The 21,222-nt window shown below is 39.5% G+C and overlaps 1 protein-coding gene across 1 annotated transcript; it reads right to left on the bottom strand.

Moving 5' to 3' along the window:
- Positions 1 to 126: 126 nt before the first annotated feature.
- On the bottom strand, positions 127 to 18,431 carry CDC23 (cell division cycle 23). Its single transcript, XM_060636041.3, has 16 exons — positions 18,227 to 18,431; positions 18,070 to 18,142; positions 15,799 to 15,936; positions 13,619 to 13,661; positions 12,986 to 13,091; positions 12,755 to 12,887; positions 11,026 to 11,203; positions 10,840 to 10,937; positions 10,627 to 10,708; positions 3,503 to 3,656; positions 3,268 to 3,387; positions 2,851 to 2,926; positions 2,483 to 2,544; positions 1,706 to 1,784; positions 1,509 to 1,628; positions 127 to 1,092 (listed from the first exon to the last, which is right to left on the bottom strand). The coding sequence occupies exons 1-16, from the start codon at positions 18,379 to 18,381 to the stop codon at positions 922 to 924; spliced, it is 1,788 nt and encodes a 595-aa protein (XP_060492024.1). The 5' UTR covers positions 18,382 to 18,431; the 3' UTR covers positions 127 to 921.
- Positions 18,432 to 21,222: the final 2,791 nt, after the last annotated feature.

Here is a 21,222-nt window from a genome sequence, read left to right as displayed (position 1 = left end):
CCCTTTGCCTTGTCTAAACAGGTGAAGGCTGAAAGGAACCATTCTGTTGGGAGAAAATAGGCATGGGGGTGGGGGTGGGGGGCAGGTAGGGAACATAACTACATCGAAAATATTTATTACAACAGACCAGGTTGAAATGGGTTTATTCTTGTCTATACGGTCACAAAACCTAACACTCCTTGAACATCCATGAAATTATCTGTAATCCTGCCTCCTTGCTTCGCTTTAGTAAGAGTATAAGTAACTCCATAGGCTCTTTTGCCATCAACAGTTCCATGCAAAGTAAGATTCTTTTTGCCCCCTCTTTCATTCAACTCTAGTAAGTTAACTCCAATATGAAAACTTCTATGAAGAGTTCTTAAAATGATGTTTCTGAAAAATGTCCCCCCAGAGCAAGAACAAAAGTGTAGCTTCCGTTTAAATCTTACCTCTGACAGCATAGTCATGCTCAGTAAATCCAGAATGATGAGGTCATATCTATCTGGTGCCCTCACCTTCCTAGGGTATCCAGTGCCCCTACTACCTGCAGAGGGTAGAGTGGCACAATGTTCTCCCTTCCATCCCTCCCTAAAGAAATCTCTCACTCCCAGCAGCATTAAAACTTGGTTTCTGTAAGCCTTGCCTGTACTAAAGTGCTGTTAAAGGGATGTTTTTTAGATGGGGAGAAAAGGTCTGGGAAGAAGGCCCAGATTCGTAGCCACTCTCTGAACAGAAGGGAAACAGAAGTGCTTCTAACCGGCAAAAGACCATGTCCGTTCCTGCCAGGATTATTCTGTCAGATTCTGTAAACCATCCCCAAGGAGCTGTTTCCATCTGTACAAACAGACAACTAAGGTCCTTGGAAGAACAGCTGTGGCCATTCCTTACACAGAAGTAAGGCTTAACATGGGTCTAGTAGTGTGCTGGCTTGAAAACAGCCAACTACGGTGTGACTGAAGACAGGTTGAGTGGAGAAACTCTGCGTGTGGGAGTGTTGTTAGCAGACAGTGAAGCAGGGAGGAAAAAGGGAGCAGGCATCTCAGTGGAGGGAGTCTCCCCTTGGTTCCGAAGCTGTAGGATTTGCCGGAGCAAGGCCTTGCCTTCTTCCCGGGTCTGAAACAAAATCAGGAAAGTGTTTCAAAGTCTATCCAAGGCTATTCTCAAAAACCAGTTCTAAAATACTGATGTAAAAGTTTCACAGACCAAGGAAGCCTTTCCACTTACCTTCTTACCCATCTTCCACTCTCAGATGATCATAACCATCATATGTTTTGTTTGTTTTTAAATTTATTTTAAGAGAAAGAGCAAAAGCAGGGGAGGGGCAGAGAGACAGGAAGAGAGAACCCCAAGCAGGATCCACACTGCCAACGCAGAGCCCAACGTGCGGCTCAAACTCGCGAACCGTGAGATCATGACCTGAGCCAAAACCAAGAGTCGAATGCTCAACCGACTGAGCCACCCACGTGCCTCTTAAACATCATATGTTTGAACCTAAAATCCAAACCCTTGAGCAAAGAACTGCTACTCACATCATTGAATGCACAACACTTTTGGGCACAAGTTGAAGCTTCATCCCACAGCTTGCACTTAAAATAGTACTGTGCCAAATAACGGAAAGCAGTGCTCTCCTCCAAGTGCTCCACTATTTCCTGGATAAGGAAAGCAAGAGTGACTAAGGTGATGAGAATACAATCAGCAACCCAATTCGCATGGTCGTGAAACATACCCCACAGGAGTAGATGTCTTGGATATATTTGATGTAACACTGGGCAGCTTGTTCTGACTCAGTCAACTGTTCATGAAGCCTACAAAATAAATAGGTCTGTAAGTACAAATCAGATCTCAGAGCAAGCTAATGGTAAAACGCAAAGCACATGATTAAGACCCAAACAATGGCAATACAGAGAAAACTACAAGTTTTGACATAAATGGCACACTGGGATCCAGAATAATATTAGTGTCCCAATGTGATGGATACCTCATCAAAACTCAGCCTCGTTCCTCTCCTACTGGTGATGGAGGGAGAGTAGGTAAATACTTATAGTGGACAACACACCTTTGCAAAATTCTCTGGTAATACTCTGAGCAAAATTTAAAAAAGACACCAAGCAATTCAGACTTTTTTCTAAGAATTCAGAAAAGAACTGGCAGGAATAAGATTGCATTTAAGACTTCTTTGCCTGCTATTTCTGAGTCATTCCTTATTTCCTTGGGCTTTATCTGGAGGAGGATCAGTACTTAAAGTAGTTTTCCTAGACTGCTTTGACATGAAAATTTCATTCCTTTCAATTCATTCTTGATCCCTTGCCTAACAGGAAAGCAGCTCCCCCTTTAGAGAGGAGTCTCCTGAGTCAAGATGGCTTAACTTCCAGACCAGTATTCACACACCCTGATGCATCTGCACACTCATGTAGGAGGACGATGGGGGCTCTAGAGAGTGCAGGATGAGCAGTACCAGAGAAGCCAGCAGAAATAACAACAGCATTTCATTCCTTTCACTCACTTGGCCAGTTTCACCAGAGCCATTTTCTCCACATCTCCCACGGCGTAAGCTCTCCAATAACACTGTCAAAACAATAAACTGATCACTTTTGACCATTGTCCCGTGTGCTATGACCTACCACATAAAGGCTCAAGTCCTACAAGCCTCCCAGAAGTTCAGATTTGCAGAATACAAAGCATTTGTACTAGACTGATAATCCCACTGACAATGTCAGCCGTGCTTTGCTTTTTAGCCTATGCACCTATAAATACTTAAAACTTTCCTAGGTAGATAGATCAACATGAAGGAAAATTAGAACACAGAGAGACCAACCCTTCATCCAAACAGCACATCTCCATTCAAATTCTCCAGGACCCAAATTCAGATACCTTTTTGGCTTCTACTAGTTGATTGAGTTTCTCATAACATTCTCCTAAAGCAACCAGCATACGAGAATCATTGGGCCTAAGAAAGAGGAGGAATAGGCAGTCTGAGCAAAGACTTTAAAAAGTTACTAAAGTCCAACCTTGAGGACACACCACCAACAACCACTAATTCAAATCCATGCAGGGATTAGCCTTTAATCCAATACTTCATATAATTACAGTATTTTGTGTTCACAATTATACTACCAACTAACCCATCAGAATATACTGCATAAAAATGACCAAGGAGCATAGGGCAAGTTTACACCCAGGTCTCTAAGAGTCAAAACCATTCATTCACTGTGATTCTTCAGTAGCTAATCAAAAGATAAAGTACCAGCCCTTCTCATAACAAACACATCATCAACTGGTCAGATTTACCGAAGCTGATGGGCCCGTCTGTAATAATAAAGGCAGTAAAATGGCATCTTGAGGATTTCATAGGTCTGTCCAAGCCCATACCAGGCTCTGTAGTCCCGTTTATTGACCTCAATGGCATGTCTACGAAACAAAAGAGAGATTGGTAAAAGGGGAGAATCAAGGTTAGAGACTTGTAGGCTCAAGAGAGGCTCCTAACATCAATCTCCTCCACCTCAGCACTCAACTAGAAACTCACCTGTATGCCTGAATAGCAGCAGATGTGTTCTTCATTTCCATGTACTCATGTCCCATCAGTGTCCATGCCCCAAGATACCGAGGATTCAATTTCAGTGCTCTCTGGAAATATAAGGCTGCCTTCTCATGCTGAGAACGCAAACTATAGTAATTGCCTGATTGAAAAACAAAAGACATGTAAGTAACTAGAGAGATAAAAATAAAAGTTCCCTAAAATAGCATTCCACAGAGCAGGCATGAAACTATAACTCATTCCCCCAAAGTATTTGCAGAAAAGCCAAAATGTACATGAAGGGAACATCATTATTCCCTTGGGAAATATACTCATCTATCACACATATTGGTTTAAAAAAAAAAAATGTTCCCTAACACTTCAAGTTTTTCTTCAGTTTATTTCATCTGGATATAGCACTTATACATATTTTCTTAACAAAGGATGGGAAATTTCTACAGTTTGGTAGTTTTCCAACTACATTCCCAGGTTTCTGAAGAGGTACTTCAAGGGATAAAAAGGTAGAGCTCTGAGCTCCTCTCTCCCATAAGAATCAAATCAGACCTATCATTGTTGGTCTTGAAAAGAGCAAGTGAGAGCTTTTAGGAATCTGTGGAAGATTTTATTTGCAGAAAGGGTATAAAACCCATTTATCTTAAGTCAACTGGTAAATGGATAAACAAAATATACATATCCAAACAATGGAGTACTACTCAACATTCAAAAGAACTACTGAGGGGTGTCTGGGTGGTTTCTCTCTTCCTCTCTCTCTGTCCCTCCCAATTTGTGCACATGCTGAGCTCTCTCTCAAAATAAATAAATAAACTAAAAAAAAAAAAAAAACTACTGAAACATGCTACAACACTGGTGAATCTCAGAAACAGCTAAGTGAAAGAAGCCAAACAAGACTAAAAACTGCAAGATACCATTCACATGAAAATTTCTAGAAAAGGCAAAATATAGAGATAGAAGGCAAATCTGTGTCTGCTGGGGGATGCAAGAGGGACTGACTGCAAACGGACTCAAGGGAACTTCCAGGGGTGCCAGAATGTTCTAAACTGGATTTATGGTTATGGTTACACAACTGTATAAATTTACAAAAACTCCTTGAAGTATAAACTTATGTAAATTATACCTTAATAAACCTGGTTTTTTTTTCAATAAAGCTATTTTTAAAGTTTATTTATTTATTTTTGAGAGAGCAAGGGAGGGGCAGAGAGCAAGGAGAGAGAAACCCAAGCAGGCTCCACGCTGTTAGCACAAAGCCCCAAATGGGGCTTGATCTCAAGAATCATAAGATAATGACCTTGAGCTGAGATCAAGAATCAGATGCTTAACCGACTGAGCCACCTAGGAACCTCAGGAATAAATTATTTTTTTAAAAAGATGAATGAATAGGGGCGCCTGGGTGGCGCAGTCGGTTAAGCGTCCGACTTCAGCCAGGTCACGATCTCGCGGTCCGTGAGTTCAAGCCCCGCGTCAGGCTCTGGGCTGATGGCTCGGAGCCTGGAGCCTGTTTCCGATTCTGTGTCTCCCTCTCTCTCTGCCCCTCCCCTGTTCATGCTCTGTCTCTCTCTGTCCCAAAAAAATAAATAAAAAACGTTGAAAAAAAAAATTTAAAAAAAAATAAAAAGATGAATGAATAGATAGAGGGGATTAAGAGGTACACATTTCCAGTTATAAAATAAGTAAGTCACAGAATGCAAAGTACAGCATAGGGAATACAGTCAATAAATCTGTAATAACTTTGTATCATGACTAACTTATCATGGTGAGCATTCAATGATACACAGAATTGTAGAATCTCTATGTTATACACCTGGAACTAATATAACATTATACTTCAATAATAATTTTAAATCCCCACAAATCCTGTTTGTAATGTAGCTATGAAGAAGAATGTTTATAATAGTAAAAAAAATAAAGTCATAAGTGAGAGAGTAGGGAAAGGGAAGATTAGAGCTATATACATCAGCATAGTACATTTCTAGGCCAAAATACTGATCCTCACCCAGGAAGAAGGGTATAGCCCTATATATGCCCTAGCTTCTAAAGGAGTGAGAATGATAGAGATATTAAGGAAGTCAGAATTGGCCAAGTTTTGAGCAAAGATCAAGTACATAAGATTTTTTAAATCTCATTTGGAGCAGCTAAAATATACTAATGATTACAAGTGTGCTGGGCAACTACATTGCTGTAAGTGCTTTGTAGGCATTAATTTATCTAATCTTCATGACAATTACATGAGAGAAGGATCCATTATTATTGCTTTGTGAATGAGAAAACTATAGCAGAGACAGGTTAGGCCCAAAGTCACACAACTAGTTAGTAGTAGAACCGAGATTTAAACTTGGGTAGTCTGGTTCCAGAGTTCAAACTTAACTATGCTATATTGTAGTATAAGCTGTTTTACATAGTACATAAAATGCTGCCTGTCAGACATTGGGACTCCAGAAAAGACAAAGAAGGAAAGAATTCACATCGAAACATCAAAGCAGATGCAAGGACTAAACCAACAGGATATCCTTGCGACCACTCTATTCATAAGAGCGTTCATTTTCTCTCAGGTCCTCAGGTTTTTTTTCTTCTCTCTACCCTTTTTTCTACTTTTACTTCCTCTGAATTGGCTATAATATGAAAGCTGAAGGATATTTTTTTATCATAAACTAATATTCCTTATTTTTCATTCTTAAAGTAGGTGGGCTGAATTCAACAAACATTTATTGACCATATGTCAGGCACTGTGCTGGGCATTTAACACATATACTGAGGGAAAAAAAAAAAAAAAACAGTTCATTAAGGAGTTCACCTCACATGATTATTAAAAAAACAAGTAACTCTTGTAAATGCAAACTGGTGCAGGCACTCTGGAAAACAGTATGGAGTTTCCTCAAAAAGTTAAAAATAGAATTATCCTACAACCCAGCAATTGCACTACTAGGTATTTATCCAAGGGACACAGTGTGCTATTTCGAAGGGGCACATGTGCCCCAAAGTTAATAGCAGCACTATCAACAATAGCCAAAGTATGGAAAGAGTCCAAATATCCATTGACGAATGAACGGATAAAGAAGATGTGGTATATAAATACAATGGAGTGTTACTCGGCAGTCAAAAAGAATGAAATCTTGGCATTTGCAACAAGGTGGATGGAACTAGAGGGTATTATGCTAAGCGAAATTAGTCAGAGAAAGATAAATATAAGACTTCACTCATGTGGAATTTATGTTACAAAACAGAGGATCACAAGAGAAAGGAAGCAAAAAGAATATGAAAACAGGGAGGGGACAAAGCATAAGAGACTCTTAAGTATAGAGAACAAACTGAGGGTTGCCGGAGGGGTTGTGGGGGGCAGGGGGTAGGCTAAATGGGTAAGGGGCATTAAGGAAGACACTTGTTGGGAAGAGCACTGGATGTTACACATAGAGGATGAATCACTGGAATCTACTCCTGAAATCATTATAGCACTATATGTTAACTAACTTAGATGTAAACTTAAAAATAAAAAAATTAAAAAAAAATTAAATAAAAAATAATAAAAGCAACTATAAAATCAAAACAAACAAGAAACTCCTAAATCATTGCTCTTCATATGTAAGTCTCTTTTGATTTTAACTGGCATTAAGTGTGGAGGTTTAAAAAAGGATTATTCATTCCTTCTCTCCCCCACCTCTATTTCCTTTCTTCATGTATAGAGCACTGTTATCCAACTGGTTGCCCGGTCACCAATTCCTATTTGTTCTACTTTTTTTTTTTTCAAAGTTTATTTAATTTTGAGAGACAGAGACAGAGCGTGAGTGGGGGAGGGGCAGAGAGAGAAGGAGACACAGAATCTGAGCTGTGAACACAGAGCCTGATGTGGGGCTTGAACTCACAAACCATGAGATTATTACCTGAGCCAAAGTCAGACACTTAACCAACTGAGCCACCCAGGTGCCCCCTATTTGTTCTACTTCTTAAATACCTTTTAAGTCCAACAGCCTCTCTCCATCCCTGCTGCCAATACTTCAGTGTAGGCTCTCATCATCCCTAGACTGGATTATTCCAAAAATCTGAAAACCTGAGAACATTCATCACTCTGGTTTACATTCCTTCAGAAGACTCCTACTGCCTTCATAATAAAATCCTAATGTTCAGCAAGGCATAAAAGCCTCTTCAAGATAGGGCCCCTTTTTGAACATTCCCACACCATGCTTCCAGATGCTGAGCTACTTCAGGCAGAATGCCTGTTTCATACTTTGGTGCTATACAGGGAATGCCCTTCCGAAGTCAATCCTTTTACTCTCTTACTGAACTGTTTTACTTCTGCCCAGCCTTCAAGCACCACCATCTCAGGAAGACTTCCCTAATAATCACAGGCTAGATTAGATACTTATGTACTCTCTTAGCATCTTAGGTTTACCTCAATCATAACACTCAACCCACTGCATTATAGTTATTTTTTTTTACTAGTCTTACTCGATGGGCAATAAGGGTAGGTACTGCAAAAGAAAGCACAGGGTCTGGTACTCAGAAGATGCTCAAAAGATGAGGCACCTGGTTGGCACAGTTGGTTAAGCATCCAACTCTTGATCTTGGTTCAGGTCATGATCTCAGTGTTTTTGAGTTTGACTCCTGCACTGGCTCTGTGCTGATGGTATGGAGCCTGCTTGGGATTCTGCCTCGCCTTCTCTTTGCCCCTCCCCAGCTTTTGCTCTCTCTCTCCCTCAAAATAAATAAACTTAAAAAAAAAAAAAAAGATGTTCAAAAGATGTTTTCTGAATAAAATGGGATTATGCCCTCACCCTAATGCACTATATATTTTCTTTATAATGTTCTGATATTGAAAAGATCATTTATTCTTATTCTCACCTATGTTCCTATAGAACCTATTACATTTTGGCGCGCCTGGGTGGCTCAGTCGGTTAAGCGTCTGACTTCGGCTCAGGTCATGATCTCACGGTTCGTGGGTTCGAGCCCCACATCGGGCTCTGCGCTGACAGTTCAGAGTCGTGGAGCCTGTTTCAGATTCTGTGTCTCCCTCTCTCTCTGCCCTTCCCCCACTTGCACTCTGTTTCCCTCTGTCTCAAAAATAAACATTAAAAAAAAATTTTTAAAAAAAGAACCTATTATATTTTTTTAAATGTTTATTTGTTTGGGTAGGGGGAGAGAGAGCCAGCACATGCATGAGCGGAGGAGGGGCATTCGAGAGAGGGAGGGAGAGAGAAGATCCCAAGCGGGTTCTGTACTGTCAGCACAGAGCCTCACATGGGGCTCAATCTCACAAACTGTGAGATCATGACCTGAGCTAAAATCCAGAATCAGAAGCTCAAATGACTGAGCCCCCCAGGCACCCCAGGACCTATTACATTTTTTTTTTAATGTTTTATTTATTTTTGAGCGAGAAAGAGCACAAGCAGGAGAGGGGCAGAAAGAGAGGGAGACAGGGTATCCAAAGGGGGCTCTGCACTGACAGCAGTGAGCCAGATGTGGAGCTCGAACTCATAAACCATGAAATCATGACCTGACCTGAAGTTGGATGCTCAACCAACCGAGCCACCCAAGCACCCTAGGACCTATTATATTTTTTAATGCTTATTTCCCACACTGAACTACAACTTACTCAAGGGCTAATAATATTAAATTAACGGATAGAAATTCTATCAGTTTACTAACAACTTCCTGACCTAGAAAGATATGAATGTACGATCTCAACGCCAGGTCACCAAACACCCAGGAAGGGGGATTTCCCTTTCATTTCCAGGGAACCTGGGCTTTCTGTCACAAACAACCAAGCTTACTTTTATCCAAATGTGGCCACTGATATGTTTATGTCAATTGATGATAAGGTCACAATAAGTGTGGTGGAGTACATACGGCATGGTTCTCAACCACGGATGATTCTCAACCACAGATGATTATGACCCCAAGAGTTGGCAATATCTGCAAACATTTTTGGTTGTCACTATTGGGGGAAGAGGGTTATTGCCATCTAGTGGGTAGAGGCTAGGGATACTGCTAACACCCTCAATGTACAGGACGGCCCCCAACACACACAAAAAAATTATCAGCCCAAAATGTCAAAAGTACAAAGATTGAAATACCCCTATACGAAGTAAGAGGTTTTCTCATTTGTTTTCATAGGATTGGAAATTTTTTTTTTTTTTCGGTTTTACTTTAGATAGAGAGACAGCATGAGCAGGTAAGATGGTCAGAGGAGAGAGAGAACTTTAAGCAGGCTCCACACTCAGTGAGAGCCCAACGCAGGGCTCAGTCTTACAACTGTGAGATCATGACCTGAGCCAAAATCAAGAGTCAGATGCTTAACCGACTAAGCCACATAGATGCCCCTAGGATTGGAAATTCTTATAAGCTTTTTAGTAATATTAAGGTTAAAATATACACACTTTTGATCCAACCTTCACTGCTAGGAATGGATCACATGGATGATAGTTGAATAAACATGAAAAAATAAATGTACACAAAGATGTTTCCTGAAACTATTTTTATATTAATAAATACTGGCCACAACTTATACAATAGAAAATGGTTAAATAAAAATAAAAATGGTACATCTATGAAATAAAATACTGAATAGCCATCAAAAATAATACAAATCTTCATATACTAAATACAAAAATGAGAAAGCTTACTGTTAATATTTTTAAAAAGGAAAAGTTACAGAGCAGTGTGTATAATGATATAGTTTTTGCAAGCAAGTTATACATACGCATGCACCCACACACACATTTTTAGCATTCACATGTATTCACATAGAAAAACATTCTGGAGTCATGCTCACCAAATAATCTAGGGGGTGGGATTACACTGTGCTTTTACATTCTATAGTATATATTTTGTTATCTTTGACACTTTTAAATGTTTATTTATTTTTCAGAGAGAGAGAGTGCAAGCAGAGGAGGGGCAGAGAGAGAGGGAGATAGAGGATCCGAAGTGGGCTCTGTGCTGACAGCAGAGTGCCCGATTTGGGGCTCAAACCCACAAACTGGAAGCTCATGACCTGAGCCATAGTCGGACGCTTGACCAACTGAGCTACCAGACACCCCTCTTTGACACTTTTAATTGTTATTTTTTACATCTGTATTACTTACAGTAAAAATAAATCTTAAAAGAAAAAAAGTAGTGACTCTTACCAATTACACAGCATGTTTCCACACGATATTTATCAATCTCACAGAGGTTGTGAGCCAGGTAACTCAACTCTGATTTCATGCTCTAGAAGAAAACGGAAAGACAATCTAAGCATGAGTTAAGGAACCCCTTAGCTAATGCAACTTGTGACAATCCAACCCAAGAGATTAAAGCAAAAAGAGCTTGATCAATTCTAAGCAAAGGAAGCAGCTCACCCTGACATAAAGAAGGTTGGAGAACGTGTCCATATTTTCAATCCTGTATGGGTCTTGTTTCCTTAGTTCATTAAAAATAGAGAGGGCTTTGTCAATATCTGCAGGATAAAAAGGTAAGAAAGTTTAGAAAACAACATAGTGCTACATTCAGGATTTGATGGTATTTCATTGTCCTTATTCACTCACCTCTGATATTGTGATAGGCAACTGCAATTTGGGAAACAATATATGAGCTCTTAGAGAAGCCCACATCAATGAGATTCTGATACTTTTGCAGGGCCTCCTCTATCAACTGCAACTCTGTGTATATATGAGCCAGAAAAAACTCTTTCATCCAGGTGTCTGGCAAAGACAGGAACTTCAGCTGCCAGCAGGAGAGAGAGGGACACACTTAATATACTTTGACCTCTCTCTCAAATGAACATCAAGGAACTATCTTTTTGTCTAAAGAAATTTATCACCAAAACTTTAGGAGAGCACATAACAAACAGAGGGCAGTTCAATTAAGTGAACAGGACTTACAAGCACAATAGGGAGGAATGACCAAATTAAGGAAGACTTCAAAGAAAAGCCTAGTATTTCAGGTGAGTCTTATAGGATAGGTAGAACTTGAAAAGAAAAAAAGAGAGAGGAAGAAGAAAAAAAGATAACACTCCAGGCAGGGCAACAACATCAATAGAGGCAAAACAATCCTGAGTGTGAGTGAATAGGATGAGGAAACTAGCTTAGTTTGAGAGGAGGCTATGTGTTCAAAAATAGTGAAAAAAATAAGACTGAATGGGCAGGGCAGGTCCTATGGCGAAACAGGAAGTGGGATCCAATAGGAAACCACTGAAATTTTTGGCAAGAGAACGACACGATGACATGGGTGTTTTAAGAGTAAGTGTGAAAACAGTATGCACGATAGCATAGGAATGGGAGTGTACAAATGGAAAAACTAGGTAGAAAAGTAACTATTACTTATAAGTAATCCAAATCTGAGATGAAAACTAAGATGGCAAAGAAAACCAAAAGAGATGCATGCAAGAAGGAGACCATGGCAATGTCTGGTGACTGACTAGATAAAAGGAGATACGAGAAAGAGAAGAACAAATCTACTGATGAGGCATCAAGACTGGGTATCTTGAGAAATAGTGATGGTATCAAGGGAGTCTATCAAGCTGGGAGGAAGAAAGAATTTGGTAGGCAAGATCAGAAACTTGGTTTTGCATATTTTGAGTTCAGAGAAAAAACAAACTTTTAATGAAAGTCTATTAGGCAGTTAGAGATAATAAATAGGAGTAAGTCAAGATAAGACTTCAGACCCAGATTTAGTAGCACGTATCATTATTGGGGGAAATCGACCAGCCTTCAGTTCTTTAGAGCCAACAAAAGCAAGTGTATTATCAATTCCGTTAACTACTGCAGAATGGCAAAATAAACTCTATAGACAATGTCCTATAATAACAATTAATAAAATGACTGCAGTTTATAAAGCAATTTCATATACTTTAATTCATTAAATAACAAATTTCTAAATCTCTACAAAGTCCTAGGACAGCTCAGCGGAGACCTTAAAAATGTTTTTAATACGATCCTTGATATCAGAGAAACCTTTCCTATGGCACCTTGGGAATGAGGAAAAAAAGTATAATAGCATTTAGTCTATAAAGCAAGTCACAGTAAAATGTGAATGTGAATCATGAAATAATGAAAAGATATTCTAACATAACTAGACACATATCCAACAGCAACCACCAAACAAGAGCCAGACATGAGTCTTTCAAACAAAGACCGAAATTCCAGCAATGAAAGAGACTAGAGAAGAAGCAAAGATGTAACTACAAAGGTTTAGCAAACCTCTCTTCCCAGCCCATTACAGAATTACATTAAGACTTGGAGCAGAGGGTCTTTCACATAGCTCCTCTCAATTTACCATCTCTTTGTCCGTAATTAAATTACAGAGTTCTAGCCAGGCTCCCCAGTGCAAAGGCAAAACATGAGTAGCCTCCACAAACACATCAATAGCCTCTTTCACCAGGTCCAGTTTTCGAAGCACCACACCATATCTAGGAAAGAGACAATCACAGAAGTTAATGTTTCATAACACATCCCTTCCACTCTGGAGAAAATGTTATAGAAGGATCGAAATTACTCTACCACTTACAGATAAAGGCCAAATCCATCAAGTTCCCGAGCCTGGTGTTTTTTGCTAAGTTCCACTCTCAATTCTCTAAGTGCCTCATTTTTAACTTGTCCTTTCTCCAGGGGACCTAGGAAAGGAACCAAATCTCAGATCTAAGGAAAGACTGCCAATCTTCATTTCACAGACCTAGACATTCCCCTTGACATCAACCAAAGTTACACCTGGAACTTCCAGCAAATACTCAGAAGTGGCCAACAATACCTTACACAATCCACTTTATTCCAGAAATTACCACTGATAACTGGTCTACAGTCATATTTTGCTAGGCCCACAAAGGTTTTTAAAACTTTAAAATAATCAGTGTTTAAAAAGTAGAAGTCTCAACTAAAAAGCTGAATTTCCAGTTTCAGTTCCCAAAGAATGAGGTAGGGCCAAGGGAAGAAAGCCTTGACTACACTAGGCCCACATTTCCTCAAGGGAGCTGTCAGCAGGGCTGGGTAACAAGCAGGTTACAAGTTACCAAGTTGTGCTCCCCAATTTGCAACAGTCCTCCTAAGTCTACTTCACACCTTTATATTACCTGCCTGGCTCATATAGGCATTTGATTATGCAACCCCTGCTTTCATCCAAAAGGTAAGATAAAGAGATCCATACCTAGACTATCAACTGTTTCATCATCCTTCTTCTTTTCTCCAGACTGTAAGAGAAAATCAACAAATTGGTCTTTTCTCAGTTTATTTTGAAACTCATTCTAAAACTAGCAGTCTGGTGGCGACTGGGTGGCTCAGTCAGTTAAGCAACTGACTTCGGCTCAGGTCACGATCTCGCCGTTTGTGGGTTCGGGCCCCGTGTTGGGCTCTGTGCTGACAGCTCAGAGCCTGGAGCCTGCTTCAGATTCTGTGTCTCCCTCTCTCTCTGTTCTTCCCCTGCTCATTCTCTGTCTCTCTCTGTCTCTCAAAAATAAATAAAAACATTAAAAAAAAATTAAAATAAAATAAATTAAAATAAAACAAAACAAAACAAAATAAAATAAAAATAAAACTAGGAGTCTGATTCTAGCTAAAGGGTTCAAGTCCAACCAAAATGTCAACTACTACTGGTCACTACTTTTAAACAATAATTCAGGGGCTCCCACTGTCCAAATCTGGAATAATTTGAGCACTGACATAATTTATAAGTACAGTAATAAATTACAATTACAAATATAAGAATCCTTGAATTCATACTGATGGTAAATAAATGGGGATGGTGAGGGAAAACTCTTGCATAGAGTAGAATGCCAAGTAGCTAGTAGCAAATGTGGAGAGAATACTGGAGTGGAAAATCATTATTTTGCAATATCATAGTAAAGAATACTTCAGGCAAGAATTAACAATGGATTTCTTGACTAATTAATATATATTAATGTTTATTTATTTTTGAGAGAGAGACAGAGTGCAAGCGGGAGAGGGGCAGAGAAAGACACAGACATAGAGCCTGAAGCAGGCTCCAGGCTCTGTGCTATCAGCACAGAGAAAGACATGGGGCTCGAATCATGAATGGTGAGATCGTGACCTGAGCCGAAATCTGATACCCAATTGACTGAGCCACCCAGGTGCCGCTTGACTAATGAATATTTAGGTTATTGACATTTTATGGCTATTGCAAAAAATACTTTAATAAATAGCCCTGTTCATACATCATTGAGCACATATTGAGCCCCGTGTTGGGCTTGCATTGGGATTCTCTCTCTCCTCTCTCTGCTCCTCTCCTGCTTATGCTCTCTCTCAAAATAAATTTTTAAAAATTAAAAAATTTAAGGGGTGCCTGGATGGCACAGTCGGTTGAGCACCCAGCTTCGGCTCGGTCATGAACTGGCAGTGTGTGGGTTCGAGCCCTGCGTCGGGCTCTGGGCTGACAGCTCAAAGCCTGGAGCCTGCTTCCGATTCAGTGCTTCTCTCTTTCTCTGTTCCTCTTTCTCTCAAAAATAAATAAGATTTAAAATTTTTTAAAAAATTTTTTTTAATGTTTATTATTTTTGAAAGACAGAGACAGAATGCAAGCAGGGGAGGAGCAGAGAGAGAGGGAGACACAGAATTTGAAGCAGGCTCCAGGCTCCGAGCTGTCAGCAGAGAGCCTGACATGGGGCTCAAACCCAACAGGCCTCAAGATCATGACCTGAGCTGAAGTTGGCAGCTTAACCAACTGAGCCACCCAGGTGCCCCAAAGTTTTTTTAAAAATTAAAAAATAAATAAATAAATAAAAATAGGGAGCCTAATGCCTATTTTATCAGTAATGAATATTATCAATTTTTTTAAGGATTTTTTTTTTTTTTAAGTAATCTCTACACCCAATGTGGGTGGGGCTCGAACTCACAACCCTGAGATCAAGAGTCACATGCTCCACCAACTAAGCCAGCCATGGACTCCTATCAATATTTTTAATATTTTCCGGGTGCCTGGGTGGCTCAGTCGGTTGAACGTCCGACTTCGGCTCAGGTCATGATCTCGCGGTTTGTGAGTTTGAGCCCCACATCGGGCTCTATGCTGACAGCTTCGAGCCTAGAACCTGCTTCAGATTCTGTGTCTCCGTCTCTCTCTGCCCCTCCCCCCCACTTGTGCTGTCTCTCTATCAAAAATAAATAAAATGTAATAAAAAATATTTTTAATATTTTCTTCTATATTGCCACTTTTTAACTTTATTTATGACATCCTCTTTATTACTGTTAAGTATTTATAAAGTATATTTAGCAAGTAGGCTACTGCTCAACTATTTAAAAGATTAAACTTTTCCCCCTTCGTTCTACATATGGATGCCTCATGGAAGGCAGATGACATCTTAAAATGGCCCTCACCAGATATCTAGAATACATGTATAGAAAATAGGCTTTTTTGCTATTGCAGCCATGCAGGAAATGTGCTGCCCGATCATACTCTTTAACATCAAAGTAGGCTTTGGCCAGGGTATAAGCGTCCATATCCTGGGCATCCTCCTAGAAGAGAGACAAGTTTTTATAAGTGGTTGGGAACAAGACAACAAAAATTCAAATTCAAGAAGCATATTCATTAATTTCAAGATGTAAGAAAAAGTATTTTCTTCCTCCCCAAAACCTAGCATATACGTGTGTGTAGATATGTATACATATTTACATATACATAGAAATGTAAATTACTTTTGTATATTTGTCTTATTACACACTAAGGTCATTGAACTTTTTTTCAAAATAAAAAGTTGGGAAAAACTAAAAATTTTAAAAACTGAACCAAGACACTCAGAAAGTTGTACTAGTTCTTTAAATGAGGTGCGAAGTTGCACAGGCTTTAGTGCTAGGGAACTGGATTCAAATTCTGATTCCTTGATTTCCTGGTTTCATGACATTAGTAGGGAAGTTACTTAGTTTCTCTGAGAACTCATTTTTTCATGGGTAAAATGGAGCAAATAATACACATTTGATGAGGAAAAAGTGGAAAAGTCATGGAAAATGTCTAGCATTAATATCTGACATTTGCTTCCTTTTCCAGGCTTTCAAAAATGTACAGAAATGCAACATACTGTGCAACTACTTTTATTTTTTATACTTCAAAAAAGTTTTGACATGTTAGTATTGCCAAAAGCATAGAACACAGTCATAATTCTGTATATAAATGAAATGATGCACATTTAAGTTAATAAAGTATACAATCTCCCAAATTCTAGGGGTAAGTCGATTAAATCTTCATTTGTTACATTTTCCTCATCCTTCTTGCCCCAAATATTACTTGAACAAAACTGGAACCAAAACATGTTCAGTGTTTTCTTCATTGAATTAATAAATCCTAAATGTATCCATTCAACTTAGGAGTCTAGTGGCCTTTTTCACGTCTTCATCAATTCCTTATTTCTTCACCCACCTCCTCTTACATGCATTATACCTTCTGAAGTCAGAAACCTTCACTATTTTTAAGAGTGTGTGTGTGGGAATGCAAGCTGGTGCAGCCACTCTGGAAAACAATATGGAGGTTCCTCAAAAAACTAAAATAGAACTACCCTACGACTCAGAAATTGCACTACTAGGCATTTATCCACGGGATAAAGGGACACGTGCACCCCCTGTGTTTATAGCAGCACTATCAACAATAGCCAAAGTATGGAAAGAGCCCAAATGTCTATCGATGGATGAATGGATAAAGAAGATGTGGTATATATATACAGTGGAGTATTACTCGGCAATCAAAAAGAATGAAATCTTGCCATTTGCCACTAGGTGGATGGAATTGGAGGGCATTATGCTAAGTGAAATTAGAGAAAGACAAAATCATATGACTTCACTCATATGAGGACTTTAAGAGACAAAACAGATGAACACAAGGGAAGGGAAACAAAAATAATATAAAAACAGGGAGGGGGACAAAACAGAAGAGACTCATAAATATGGAGAACAAACTGTGGGTTACTGGAGGGGTTGTGGGAGGGGGGATGGGCTAAATGAGTAAAGGGCACTAAGGAATCTACTCTTGAAATCATGTTGCACTATATGCTAACTAATTTGGATGTAAATTTTAAAAAATAAAAAATTAAATTAAAAAAAAAGTGTGTGGAGGGGAGGGGAATCAAGAAATGGCATCTTCAGGAGAAACAAAATGGATTGTGACAATTATTCAAACCACACAGACTAGGTAAAAATACTTTCTGTAGATCAAACATAAAATATATTCCCATCTTATATAATTCTAGCAAGATCCACTTAAAGGAGATACTATTATTATCCGCATTTCACAAATGAAAGTTGCCAAAAGTCCCTAGTGTAGCTGAGATTTGAACCCAGAGCTATCTGAATCCAAAACCAGTTTTACATTGTTGTTAAAACCTTTGATTCTTCTCATCGTTAAGAACATTGTCTAGGCTAGGCTATCAAACTTAAAAGGCTGAAATCTTAAGCAAGGATTGTTTACTAATTCTCTCCAGCTTAAGTAAAGCACCACCAAATCTTTACAAAGATCAACAAAACCACACAGATAAAAATCGCTGAAAACATCCAGCTCTTTAAAAGCTTTAATTCTCTCTACAAACATTCCTGCTAAGCAGGACGGGATACACCATAACCCTTCGGGTTGGTGGGGAGCGCTCACAGTGATGAAGTGCTTACCTCTGTAATAGGCGGCGGCGGCTGCAGCTCGGCCAGAGGCAAGGCAGGGAGCGAGAAGGCCAACTCCGCGGACCTGCAACACCCAAACTGAATTAATTCCAACAAGCCCCAAAGGCCAAGGATCCAAACCCAGGCTCTTCCGACCCTGACGTCTCACCATTTACTACTGTGCAGTAGACCCCGCTCCCGGGTAAGGCCCGCGATGAGTAGTAGCTGCTTCTTTATTTCTCGTAAATTTGAGAAATCGCTGCTCGATGACAGGACCGGCATCACCGGAGCAGCCATAGGGACGACAGAGGGACTCGCAGCCATTTTCCTGACTCGCCACTCCAACCAATCACCAACGATAATACTAGCGGTCCGTCTGCACCAAAAAAGTCTGCCAGTTATTGGTGGCCTTCTGCTCCAGAAAATCCAATCAGAAATGTTACTTCTCTCAACGTCACCAAAAGGCCGGGAAAGAAGACACAATCCCATCCCCGATTGGTCAAGAGCTACTAGGGCGGGAAATTTAGAACTAGAAGGGATAGAGGGAGGGGAAAAAAAAAAGAAGCGGGGCAAAGAGGTAGTGAATGGAATAGGTGGATTGGGAAGCTGGGGCTCGGAGTACGAGCAAGAAAGGGCGCAGAAGGGAAAGTGTCCTGAATCTTAGGGATAATGTGGTTGGAAGGGAGAGTGTAGTTTGTCAGCAGATTCTGTGCCGCTGGACAACGAAATGGTGTATGTGTCTAGCAAGGATGCCGGCTATCCTCTGGATTTTTTCTTATTTAGGAAGATGTATGGCCACAGGTGGAGATTCCTTCCTTCCTCATTTTCCACCCCATGGCGGGGGGCGGGGGGAGAATAGTTAACATTTATTGGGGATTTATCCTGTAACAGGTTATGTACTTTTACAGATATAATCTGGTTTGACCTTTAAAACAGCTCTGTGATATTCGTATCATCCCAATTTTACAGGTAAAATGAAACCTCAGGGAGTTTCTATCACTCTTCCAAGGAAGGAGTCTAGATTATGAGCCAGATCTAACCCTAACGTTCTTAAACATTACATGAACATTTTCAACGTTTTTTAACCCTTTCATATTAATAAATACTTTTACCAGCTTGAGAATTTTTCGAATCGTTTGTCATTCCTTGGCTGTTATATAGAACTACTTTTAGGTAAAGCATGTAGTTTTAGATTAATACATATTTTTAAAATTGTATTATAGGGGCGCCTGGGTGGCGCAGTCGGTTAAGCGTCCGACTTCAGCCAGGTCACGATCTCGCGGTCCGTGAGTTCGAGACCCGCGTCAGGCTCTGGGCTGATGGCTCGGAGCCTGGAGCCTGTTTCCGATTCTGTGTCTCCCTCTCTTTCTGCCCCTCCCCCGTTCATGCTCTGTCTCTCTCTGTCCCAAAAATAAATAAAAAACGTTGAAAAAAAATTAAAAAAAAAATTGTATTATAGAGGCGCCTCGATGGCTCAGTTGGTTAAGCGCCAGACTTGGGCTTGGGGTGGTGATCTCCCTGCTCCTGGGTTAGAGCCCCATGTTTGGCTCTCTGCTGTTAGTGCGGAGCCTGCTTGGGATCCTCTGTTCCTCTCCTTCTGCCCTTCCCCTGCTCATGTTTTCTATCTCTTTCTCTCTCTCTCAAAAATAAAAACATTAAAAAAAATTTTTAATTGTATTATAAAGTCAACTTTATTGCACCATGATATACAATATATTGGCAGAATTCTACTTTTTTCTTGTTACACAAATGATGCACACTTTATACTTGTTTTAAATTTATAATAAAAAGAATTTAATGTAAATTCTTTTATATAAATATAAATATAAAATATGTATAGAATATAAATAAAATAAATATAAATATATAAATTATATAAATAACAAATAATAAATAAATATAAATATGAATAAGAATATAAAAAGAATTTATAATAAGAAAAAAAGCATGATTTGTTAGCAAATACAAAAATTACATTATATCATACCCGTGTTATATATATTGAATATAAATTGAATATATACTGACTTATAGGATGAAATGTAATTGTTTATGGATTTATAGGTAGTCAAATAATACTTTTATGACTTGTTTAGAATTCTTAACTTTTCCCCTTAAAATATCACATTTTTTACAATTGTATTTGATTTTATAATTTTTTATGTCTTGTTTTTAATTTTTTTAATTATTAAATATTATTTTAAATTTTTTAATGTTTATTCATTTTTTGAGAGAGAGACACACACAGAGCATGAGTGGGGGAGGGAGAGAAGGAGGGAGACACAGAATCCGAAGCAGGCTCCAGGTTCTGAGTTGTCAGCACATGAGATCATGACTCAAGCCGAAGTCAGACACTTAACCGACTGAGCCACCCAAGTGCCCCCATTTTTTGTTTTCATTTGAGAGAGAGAGAGAATCCCAAGCAAGTTCCACACTCAGCACAGATTCCGATGCGGGGCTCAATCCCAAGACCCTGGAATAATGACCTGAGCTGAAAACAAGAGTCAGACGCTGAACCAAGTGAGCCACCCAGATTTCCCTATGTCTTGCTTTTAAATAATAAGAAAACAGAGAAGTTTGGGGGGGGGGGGGCACCTGAGTGGTTCAGTTGGTGGAGTGTCAGCCTCTTGATATCAGCTCGGATGATGATCTTTTAGACACAGGATGGAGCCCTGTATCAGGTTTCATCAGGTTTCTCGCTGGGTTTCTCCCTGCCCCCTGCCTCAAAAATGAATAAACATTAAAAAAAAAAAAGAAAAGAAAAAAGATTTCAAGATGCCTTTGGCAAGCACTTCTCCACAAACAACACATTTTGGGTGTAACCAGTCTCTTGTCCCAATGAAAAGCTAAATTGGATAGAATTGTCATGCATTTTTTTCAATTTGAGAGGGAGAGAGAGAAAGAGAGAGAGAGAGAGAGAAAGCATGAAGGAGAGGAGGGACAGAGGAAGGGAGAAGGAGGGAAAGGGAGAAGGAAAGAGAGAGAAAGAGAGAGAATCCCAAGTAGGCTCCATCGGAGCTCCATCCCAAGACTCTGGGATCATGACTCATGACCTGGCCAAAATCAAGAGTCAGACGCTCAACCAACTGAGCCACCCAGTCACCCCAATTTTTTTTTTTTACAATATTTAAAACCAGAGTCATTCTAGTTGTATCATTACTTTGT

Source organism: Panthera onca, chromosome A1, assembly GCF_046562875.1.
Source record: "Panthera onca isolate mPanOnc1 chromosome A1, mPanOnc1 haplotype 2, whole genome shotgun sequence".
Taxonomy (NCBI): Eukaryota; Metazoa; Chordata; class Mammalia; order Carnivora; family Felidae; genus Panthera; species Panthera onca.
Note: the sequence above shows the minus strand (reverse complement) of the source record. Positions and strands in the feature narration are given on the sequence as shown.

Bases quoted from the DNA above. Each gene is read 5' to 3' on its own strand.
- CDC23 (XM_060636041.3), bottom strand. From the start codon at position 18,381: ATGGCTGCGAGTCCCTCTGTCGTCCCTATGGCTGCTCCGGTGATGCCG. The intron at 3,388-3,502 runs GTGAGTTTCTAG...TTTGTTTCGTAG, and splicing joins GCTGCTATTCAGGCATACAG to ACATGCCATTGAGGTCAATA. The intron at 1,629-1,705 runs GTATGTTTCACG...TTCCTTATCCAG, and splicing joins AAGACATCTACTCCTGTGGG to GAAATAGTGGAGCACTTGGA.